Source organism: Mustela erminea, chromosome 9, assembly GCF_009829155.1.
Source record: "Mustela erminea isolate mMusErm1 chromosome 9, mMusErm1.Pri, whole genome shotgun sequence".
In the NCBI taxonomy this organism is placed as follows: domain Eukaryota; kingdom Metazoa; phylum Chordata; class Mammalia; order Carnivora; family Mustelidae; genus Mustela; species Mustela erminea.
This window is the reverse complement of record NC_045622.1, coordinates 106,418,150-106,428,507: the sequence shown is the minus strand read 5'-3', so window position 1 is coordinate 106,428,507 and position 10,358 is coordinate 106,418,150. Positions and strand designations below refer to the sequence as shown.

Genomic DNA, 10,358 nt, shown 5'->3' with positions numbered 1-10,358 from the left:
CTCTGTCGCTGAGCCCTCCCTGCTTCCTCAGACTCCAACCCTGGACCCCTTCGAATTTGCTGTTCCTCCAACCTGGAACTGCCCCCCACACACACACCCTCTCTCTCCCCACCGTCTGGCTCCTTCTCACCCTGCTGGTCTTCCTGCATGGCCTGTTTTGGGGAAAAGATTTTCTCTTTTCTAAAGCAGACCCCAGGGGCACCTGGGTGGCTCAGTCGGTGAAGCGTCTGCCTTCAGCTCACGTCATGATCCAGAGGTCCTGGGATCGAGTCCCGCATCAGGCTCCCTGCCCGGCGGGGAGTCTGCTTCTCCCTCTCCTTCTGTCCCTTCCCCTGCTCGTTCTCGCTCTCAAATAAATAAATAAAATCTTTTTATAAAATAAAAAAATAAAGCAGACCCTCATCGTAAAATCTTTTTATAAAATAAAAAAATAAAGCAGACCCTCGTCGTAAAATCTTTTTATAAAATAAAAAATAAAGCAGACCCTCGTCATTTTCCCTCCTAGACTTACTCAGCTCTGCTCTGCATCTTCCCTCGTGCCCAGGGTGCCGAGCCACGGAGACCACGACGATGAAGAAACTGACACACAGAGAGGTTACATCCCTTGCTTAAGGCCACACAGCCAGGAAGAGGCAGAGCCAAAAGACAGAAGTCAGCCAAAGTCCTGTTTTTAAGCAAATGAATCCCTGTGTCAGACGTAAGGAGAGTGAGGCTCAGAGGGGTGCAGGGGTCAGTAAAACGACGGGCAACCCCAAAAGCTGCATCACCTCCCCTGTTCCCCGCTGCTTTGTGGGGGGCCAGTGGGAGAGCGAGGCTGGAGCCCAGCACCCGATTAGCGCGCGCAGGGAGAGAGGCGCCAAACCAGGCCGTTGCCAGCCTCCCTCATAATTAAAGACACACGCATGAAAGACAGCGCCAAGATACCATTAAATGCCCATTAAGCTAGCAAAACTAAGTCCAGAGGGTGAAGCCCGGACTGGCACGTGGCGAGGAGACAAGCACACGCGTGCATCACTGACGGCTGTCACGATGGCCTCAGAGTCTCCAGAGACCAATAAAACCTCCGGAGCCCAGTGAGCCAACACTCCAGCATTGGGGAACACGCCCCGCGGAAGGCGCCCAGGAGGGAATGAAAATAGAAAGTCTCTGAAGCCGCCCCTGGCCAAATACCGGAGCCACCCGGATGTCTACCGAGAGAACCAGTTAAGCCGGAGGCTTGTGGACAAAATCCCCCAAACTCTGCTGCCACGTGGGCCGCTCAGCCCAGACCTGGCTCCCTCGCTCACCTTTAGGCTTTAGCAAGGCTGTTCCCGGCACTTAGAACACCCTTCCCACCTCTGTTCACCAAGCTGTCCTCTGGTCACCTTTCAGCCCGCACCTAGAAGCCATTCCCCCTGCCGCACCCCACAGCAGGGCGGGCTAGTGGCCAGAGTCCTTCTGCCATTCCCCAAACACCCCAACCTGAGCTGCCCTGTCCCGGCTCCCCCTCACACACTGCAAGCGCTCATCGGGGGTCTGGCACCTGGAGTCCCGTCTGGTGGTGGTGTCCGCAAGGCCCGTGCCTGGCATGCTCATTGCTGGGCTTTGGGGACACCACTGGTTGCAAGACACTTGATGTGACCTCAGGGGCATGGTGGGGGGCAAGCAGAACCCTCCAGAAGTCTGAACACACCCTTCATAACTAGGATGAGCACATGTGTGTCACTCCTCTCGAGAGAAGTCGCTGAGATCCAAGATCCGTCTTCGTGGCAGTGACAGTCGTACAACTCGGTGAGTAGACGAAACACCACTCAACTGTGCTTTTAAAGAGTGAATTTTATGATATGTGAATTACATGTCAAAAACCCCTCGGGGCGCCTGGGTGGCTCAGTGGGTTAAAGCCTCTGCCTTCGGCTCAGGTCATGATCCCAGGATCCTGGGATCGAGCCCCGAATCGGGCTCTCTGCTCAGCAGGGAGCCTGCTTCCTCCTCTCTCTCTGCCTGCCTCTCTGCCTACTTGTGATCTCTGTCAAATAAATAAATAAAATCTTAAAAAAAAAAAAAAACCTCCATCCTTGATGAAACTGAGCATGTGGCCCATGGGGACTCATTCAGGCAAGGGACAGGAATGGGGCAGTGGTCCTCAGCAAACGGGACCGACCTGCGACCTCAAAGGGTAGAGAGCTTTGGGCAGGGGCAGGAAAGGGAGGGGCATCCCAGGGGGTGAACATCGTTAGGAGATGCTGAAGAGGTCCGACAACCCACAAGCTGGGGAATCAGGGTGACTGTGGAGACCAAGGTTTGCAGGGAGCAGGAGAGAGGCTGGACATTTCCCAGCCTCCTCTTTCAGCTGGTGTGACCATGCAACAAAGCTTTGGCCAGTTAGGTTTAAGTGGAAATGATACATGAGAGCTTCCAGAAAACCTTCTTAAAAGACAGCTGGCATGGACTTTTTGCTGGCCGAACTACAGCTGTGGTGGCTGGAACTCAAGCAGCCACATTGGATTGTGAGGTAGAAGGCAGATATTTAAAATGGCAGAGCAGCAAGATAGGAGAAGCATGGGTCCCCTGTAATCACGGAGCTGCTGTACTAGCCCTAGGCTATCAACCTTCCTACTGCATATTTGTGAGCTAAGCCTCTGTTTCAAGTCACTGGAATTGTTATCAAGCAAATCTAGTTCTCACTCAAATGTGCTATGGTCAAATTTATGCTGAAACAATGAGAACCGATATTCAGGAAACCGGAGAAAGGATAGCTTTCTCTCTCTCTCTCTCTCTCTCATCCTTCATTTCTTTACTGTTTCCCAAAACATGTCCTGAGCAGGGAACCTTACCTGTGTTCAATAAAAAACAAGCAAACGAACAAACAAAAACCTTCCATCCCGGGGCGCCTGGGTGGCTCAGTGGGTTAAAGCCTCTGCCGTCAGCTCAGGTCGTGATCTCAGGGTTCTGGGATCGAGTCCCACATTAGGCTCTCTGCTCAGCGGGGAGCCTGCTTCCCCCTCTCTCTCTCTGCCTGCCTCTCCGCCAACTTGTGATCTCTATCAAATAAATAAATAAAATCTTAAAAAAAAAAAAAAAGCCTTCCAGCTCAAGCGGGGAGAATCAACGCAAATATTAATAATATGGCCAACTGGTGTGCATGTTTATTAGACCAAAAATCCATCCATCCACGCAGATGTTATCCAGACTTCTGCCCAAGTTGTATAAGCACATGTGTGCGTACACACACACCCACAACACACACACGATCTTCTCCCTCCACTGTTACTCCTCGACATTCGCGTGGCCAAACCCCAAGCATGGGTTCCCTCGGGGTCAATATCCTCGTGGTGGTGGGACCTGTATAACTACAGCCCAAGGTCTGGGCCAGGAATGACAGCACCTCTCCAACCCTCTCCTTCTCTCAGAAGCTCAGGTCTGACACCCTAGGGCCTGGCCAAGACTCCCCGCAGGGACACTTTCCCAGCTTCTTAACCTTCGAGGCCTCAGGTGCCAGACAATGTATGGAGAATCCTGGGGACCTACACATAGCGGATAAAAAGAGAGTCACTAGCCCATTATACTGATAAGGAAACTGAGGCCCAGGGAGGCATAGACATCGCAATCACAGAAAACAGGACTGAGGTTTGACTTCTCTCCTAACTCCTAGCTCTTTCTTTTTTTTTCTTTCCTTCTCTTTTTTCAAGATTTTATTTATTTATTTACTTATGTGGGAGAAGGAGCACTCACAGAGAAGGGCAGAAGGAGAGGGAGAGAAAGGGAGAGAATCCCAGGCAGGCTCTGTGCCCAGTGGAGCTGGGTGCCGGACTCGATCTAATGACCCCGAGATCACAACCTGAGCCAAAACCAAGAGTCAGACACTCAACTGACTGAGTCATCCAGGCGCCCCTCTAGCTCTTTCTCTACCCACGCACAGACTGCGTGGTGGAGAGCAAGGATTGTTTCTTTTTCTCTTTATAACCATGTTTTGGGTTCTTTCTGCATGCTAGGCACTGTGCCCGGTGCTTTACATAAACTCTCATTGGTTCCCAGCAGCCCTATGAGGTGGGCTGGATTATTCCGACTTTAAAGATGAGGGAAGGGGCGCCTGGGTGGTTTAGTGAGTTAAAGCCTCTGCCTTCGTTCGGCTCAGGTCATGATCTCAGGGTCCTGGGATCGAGCCCCGCATCAGGCTCTCTGCTTAGCAGGGAGCCTGCTCCCCTTCCTCTCTATCTGCCGGCCTCTCTGCCTACTTGTGATCTCTGCCTGCCAAATAAATAAATAAAATCTTTAAAAATAAATAAATAAAATAAAGATGAGGGAAGCGGGGTCAAGGGAAATGAAAGACTGCCCAAGGTCACCAGCTTCTTGGTAGCGGGTCAGGAGTCACAGTCTAGTGGTCTGAGCCCAAAGCCTAGTGACCCCACTCTGATATGATGAGTGCCAGGCAGGAGTGGGGGTTCACCTGGGATCTCTGGGAGGACTTCAGGGGACCCCCTGCAAACCCTTAAAAAGCATGGTGTTCACATGTGCCACTGTGCATACGTATGTGCAAATGTGCGTTTCCTTTTTTAAGTGATTTTTTAAAAGATTTTTTCAATTTATTTATTTGACAGGGAGAGAGCAAGCAAGAACAAGCTGGGGGAGCGGCAGAGGGGGAAACAGGTTCCCGCCGAGCGGGAGGCCGATGCAGGACTCAATCTCAGGACCCTGAGATCGTGACCTGAGCCCAAGGCAGCCGCTTAACTGACTGAGCCACCCAGGCGCCCAATGATGTGCATTTTCTAAGAAAAAGGGCATGGCTCTCAGCTGCTCTTCAAAGGAACTCTGGACCCAGAAAAGGCCAGAACTGCTGATACTGAGTAAAACCCTTGGCCTTCCAGATCAGATCTGCTGTGCCCTTGGGAGGGTCAGGACAGGTGGGTGAGTTTTAGCTGGAGATGTGTTGCGTGACTGTCTCAGGGTCTGTTTTAACATCAGCGCACCAACAGCCCGGGAAGTTCATGCCCACGGCCCTGCCCTTTCTCTACCAGCCTGAAACACAGTGTGTCCACCCAGGAGATGAAACTCTGCCAGATTCTCTTGCCACGTGACCATTGATCTCAGGCGATCGAGTATCCGGAGCAGACCCCAGACTAGTACTACCACCCACCCCACAAGCTGAGGTATATGGCCACCTCCGCTCACAGCTGACTCCCATCGTGCTGACCCCGGGGGCCACCCAGGCCCTGGGAGCCCCCTCATGCCAAGAGGCCCAGTCAATGGCAACAGGACCCCGGAGGGGACACTTCCTCTCAGAGGCCTTCCTGGGCCTCAGTTGAAGAGGCCAGGAGTAAAAGAAAGAGAGGCTGCTGGGTGGCAGCGTCCGGGACCCGCTGGAGGTGCCAGGGGGCACAGGTTCTGCAGGGAAGAGGAGGAGGGCGCACAGCCCATGGGGGAGCTGGCGGCCACTGACTCCCGCACTCTCTCCCCCCAAGCCTCTCAGGCTCACACCCCACGGGATCATCACGAGGATTTTGACTGCACCTGAAGAGGCAGCTCCAAGCACCTGCCCTCCCTAAGACAAGGAGCTCCGTGGGGGGTCTGGGTGGCTTAGTTGGCTAAGCATCTGCCTTTGGCTCAGGTCATGGTCCCGGGGTCTTGGGATGGCGCGCCGCATTGGGCTCCGCACCCAGTGATCAATGCAGAAGTCCTAGCTGCAAGCCAAGCTCACGTCTTCCTAGGGCCCACTCCCTCCGCACAGCCGCTCCTTCCCTTGCTCTTCAGATCACTGGTCCTTCCCCAGCTTCTACAGGACGTTTCATTAACACTTCATTCAAAGGCCCTATGTCCTTAATGCAATCAGCATCCCCCATTAGTACCCCGTCAGCCCCTGCCCATTACTCTCACAGTTCTGACTGTCCTAAGGCAACTCAAAACCAAGGAGGCTGGCTCAGTCAGTTAAGAGCCCGACTCTTGATTTTGACTCAGCTTATGTCCTCAGGTTTATGAGATGGAGCCCTAGGTCCTGGCTCCAGCCTCGGCAGGGAGTCTGCTTCTCGTCCTCTGCCCCCCCCACCCCCAATGCATACACATGCTCTCTCTCTCTCAAATAAATCTTAAAAAAAGAAAAGAAAGAAAAATCAGGGGCGCCTGGGTGGCTCAGTGGGTTGAGCCTCTGCCTTAGGCTCTGGTCGTGGTCTCAGGGTCCTGGGATCGAGCCTCACATCTGACTCTCTGCTCGGCAGGGAGCCTGCTTCCTCCTCTGTCTCTGTCTGCCTCTCTGCATACTTGTAATCTCTATCTGCCCGAAAAAAAAAGTCTAAAAAAAAAAAAACGAAAGAAAAATCAGGGGCGCCTGGGTGGCTCAGTTGTTAAGTGTCTGCCTTCGGCTCAGGTCATGATCCCAGGGTCCTGGGATCGAGGCCCACATCGGGCTCCCTGCTCAGCGGGGAGCCTGCTTCGCCCTCTCCCGCTCCCCCTGCTTGTGTTCCCTCTTTCCATTCTCTGTCAAATAAATAAATAAAATCTTGAAAAAAAAAAAAAAAAAAAAGGCGACTAACTGTGATCCAGAAGTGTTTATTGCAGAAATTTGGTCACCATTCCCACTTGGTAGCCCCCGCTGAGGCTGGACTGGGCCCTCTGTCCAGGGCTGGGCAGGTGAAATAGAAAAGGGTGGGAGGAGTTTGGGTCCAGGGCCTCAGAGCTGTGACAGGATGTTGGGGGCCAGGCTGCAGGTGAGGCCCGTACCATCTGGCTCCACATTCAAGGACTTCACTGTGCCATCCTCTATGACCATGGAGAACCTGCCAGAGAGACTGGGTCAAGGGCGCTGGGCGGTGCCCTCGGGTTAAGTGTCCAGCTCTTGGTTTCCACTCAGATCGTGGTCTCAGGGTCATGAGATCAAGATCACGATCATGAGATCGGGCTCTGCACTCAGCGTGGGGTCTGCTTAAGACTCTCTCCCCCTCGGGGAACCTGGGTGGCTCAGTGGAGTAAGCGTCTGCCTTCCACTCAGGTCATGATCCCAGGATCCTGGGACTGAGCCCCACTGCAGGGGGAGACACGGGGGGGGGGGTCCCTGCTCAGCGGGGAGCCTGCTTGTCCCTCTGCCTCTGTCCCACCCCGTGCTTGTGCTCTATCAAATAAATAAATGGAATCTTTAAAAAAAAAAAAGGACTCTCTCCCTCTCCCTCTGCACACTCACGCTCTCTCCAAAATAAATAGGAGAATCTTTAAAAGGAGAGCGAAACCAAGCCAATTACAATGGCCTGGGCCTGGAGACAAGGAATGGAGATTGAAGGGGTGGCAGGGGAACCCCACAGAGGACCCTCCTGCTTTTACCTCTTGAGCCGATGATTTCCAAAGAGAGACACCAATGAATCATCTAATAGCAAATCTGTCTCCTAAAAAGAAAACCAGAGACAAGGCTTAGAAACTTCCAGAACAGACCAAACCCCGCCCCCACCAGCTGTTCCCTTCCAAGTTCCTGCATCCAAGGCCTGGTGAAGGGACCACCCTATAGGGTGGGGCTTGCAGGAGTGCACTCACCTTCCCAAAGGCCCCAGTGGGGTCAGCCAAGAGCCTAACCTAAGGAGAAAGTAAAGGTCAAAGAAAAATCCCAGGCTGGCCTGGATCCCCCGCAGGACCCATACCTCACCTTGCCTCTGGCGTTGTGAGCTCGTCCCCACTCTTCAGTCACGAAGACATCATTAACACTCAGACAGGCTACCACCTGGACCCCCCTGGCCTTCAGAGCCTCAGCCTGCTCCACAAATCCAGGCAGGTGGGTCTAGGAGGGGAAACAGAGGGTTAACAGAGAGATTAAATGCCTTGGCTCTGCAACGCCTTCCCTTTATCTCTAGGCCCTCCTCACTTCCCTCTCCAATATCTTTGATCAATTAGAAATGTCAGCCAGTTCCTTTTGGCCTTGGCGGCAAGGAAGCCCGGATCCAAATTTGAGCGCTCTGTGGTCACCGTGAACTTCCCTTGGACGTGACTATACTTTATTTACCCAAGTATCTCCCACAGCGCCAATCAGCAACAGCAGCAATAACAGATGTTGGATTTAATTACAATACCCTTTTCCCCGACATTCCTGGCCCCACGACCTTTTCACAGCCACCACTTTTTTCTGAATCTCTTGTATGCTTTGTTTTGTTTTGTTTTTTAAGATTTTATTTCCTTATTTGACAGAGAGAAGGGGAGCACAAGCAGGGGAAGCAGCCGGCAGAGGGAGAGGGAGAAGCAGGCTCCCCAACTGAGCAGGGAGCCTGATGCAGGACTCCATCCAAGCACCCTGGGATCATGACCTGAACCAAAGGCAGCCGCTTAATGGACTGAGCCACCCAGCCGTCCTGCTCTGATAGGCTTTGTAACTGTCATGACAGCTACACGCTCTCATTGCAAGCCACCCTAGGATTCAGGAACAATACAGACACGCACACAAGATTCCAACTGCTGAGTCCCAGAAGGGCAGGTCTCACCTTGGAACAGCCGGGGGTAAAGGCCCCAGGGACTCCAAACAGCACCCCCTTCTTGCCCTTGAACAGCTCTGCCAGGTTCACCTTGTTCTTAGGCTCCCCTTCAAAGACCACCACGGAAGGGATGGTATCTCCCACCTAGAGGGAACGACTTGGTTAAGGAGTGACTCGGTTACTCTGGAACGAGCAAAGGGACTAGATAAGGAGATAAGGAGTAGAAGAATGAGGGAGTGGGTAAGGAGAAGCCAAGGTCAAGGTGTTAAACCAGACCAGGCACTTGCTCCTAGTGCAGCAGAGTGGACAGAGTTGTAATGTCCTAACCTGTCCAAGTTTCCAGAATTCCCTCCCAGCCGCCCTCCCCTCTCCTCGAACCACCTGGTTCCTCCACACCCTCAGGTTTTAAGGTGGCCCCAGTTCCTTTTACCAGTCTGTTGGTGACCACAGAAAATGGGAGAGGAGGCCTCTCTGGGTGTTGCAAGAGGTTGCATAATCAAGGAGTCGACTTCTTACCAGAAAGGGACAAATGGGCAGGGAAGGAGAGGCAGGGGATCGATCTATCTGGGGGTGAGGAGGAGACCCTGACAACAGGGAGGGAGAGAACCCTGGTCAGGTCTGGTGTCCAGCCCTCAGGAAGAGAAAAAGGGAGAGAGCAGAAGATGGAAAAGTTGGGGGGAAGGGCATTAAATAAAAGGCATCTCTCGAAGGGATTGGATTAGTCTACCTGGGAGTGTGTGAGGGTTTCAGGGAGTCAGAGGACATACACAAAGGGAGGGCAAATCAGGGATTGGGAATTAGATTAAGCAGGAAGAGGAGCAGGTCTCAGAAGGGTGTGGAAGGGGAAGGGAGGTGGTTCCCAGAATCCGGGGGTCGTTCCAAATGAAGGGATGAAAGACTCAGCAGAAAAGTGGGAATTAGCCATGGGAGAAGTGGAACGGGGGAAACACAGTAGGGCTTTAGGAGAAAACACTTGCTTCAGACCATGGGGTGAAGAATGATGCCCAGGAATGTAACAAAAACGTACAGGACAGTATGGGGGGGGGGGGCAGGAGCTCGTATGGAGATTGAAAAGGGGTCCTGTGATAAAGGAGATGGTTCCAGAAGGCAGAGGCCATGGTATTCAATCGCCTAAAAATGGTGGAGACGCATCACGCATAGTGGCAGTACAAAGGGTGAAGGCTCGAGAGCGCCTTGGGGGCTGTCCTGGAGATAAAATACGAGTCCCGAAGATTGGCGAAAACTGGGGAGGGAGCAGCCACGGGGGTGCGGGGGCTGCCGGGGGCATGAGGGACAACTGCGGGAAGAGTCCCTGGCAGGGTGAACAGAGGTCCGGAAGGGCAGGAAAGAGGATGATTCTCCCCAGACAAGCAAGACGGAGGGCACTGGGAAGACTGGCTGGATGGGAGCTCAGGCCAGTCCCGGCCAGCGGTCACCTTGATTGGGGCCATGGCTGAGGCGGCGCTTCTGAAACCGTGGGCCCCTCCAAGCGTCCACTCCCTGCCTGGTTGCCGGCACCCGCCTGATCTCGACGCCGCCGCTGCTGCAGACTGGACGGCGGCTGCCGGGAAGAGCACCGAGCCTGCCCGACGACTAAGGACACGCAGCTGAAAAAGCCGCACGCCCATCCTGGACCGCGCAGCCGTTCCGCCCTAGCGTCGGGGCCGCGGCAGGGGGCGGGCCTGGTGGGAGGAACCCAAAGCGAGTCCCCGCTCCGAGAGGCGGAGCCACTGCCGGGCCCGCCCCCAGCGAGGCTCCTCTATTGCGCAGGCGTAGGGGTGCGTGCAGGGGCGGAACTTCTGGGGCGCTCGGCTTATTTGCATTTGGGGCTGGACCAAGGGCGTAGTTACGAATGGGCGGGGCATTCGGTAGCCGCACAACTTATTCACATAGAAGGATGGGGTGTCGCTGTTGTGAAGCGTCTGGTTTACGGGTTCCTGC

At 53.8% G+C, this 10,358-nt stretch overlaps 1 protein-coding gene across 1 annotated transcript; it reads right to left on the bottom strand.

Moving 5' to 3' along the window:
- Positions 1–6,499: 6,499 nt before the first annotated feature.
- On the bottom strand, positions 6,500–10,099 carry PRDX5 (peroxiredoxin 5). The gene is made up of 6 exons (XM_032357203.1): positions 9,854–10,099; positions 8,427–8,561; positions 7,601–7,732; positions 7,492–7,530; positions 7,285–7,346; positions 6,500–6,746 (listed from the first exon to the last, which is right to left on the bottom strand). Exons 1-6 carry the CDS (start codon positions 10,043–10,045, stop codon positions 6,641–6,643), a joined length of 666 nt encoding a protein of 221 aa, XP_032213094.1. The 5' UTR covers positions 10,046–10,099; the 3' UTR covers positions 6,500–6,640.
- Positions 10,100–10,358: the final 259 nt, after the last annotated feature.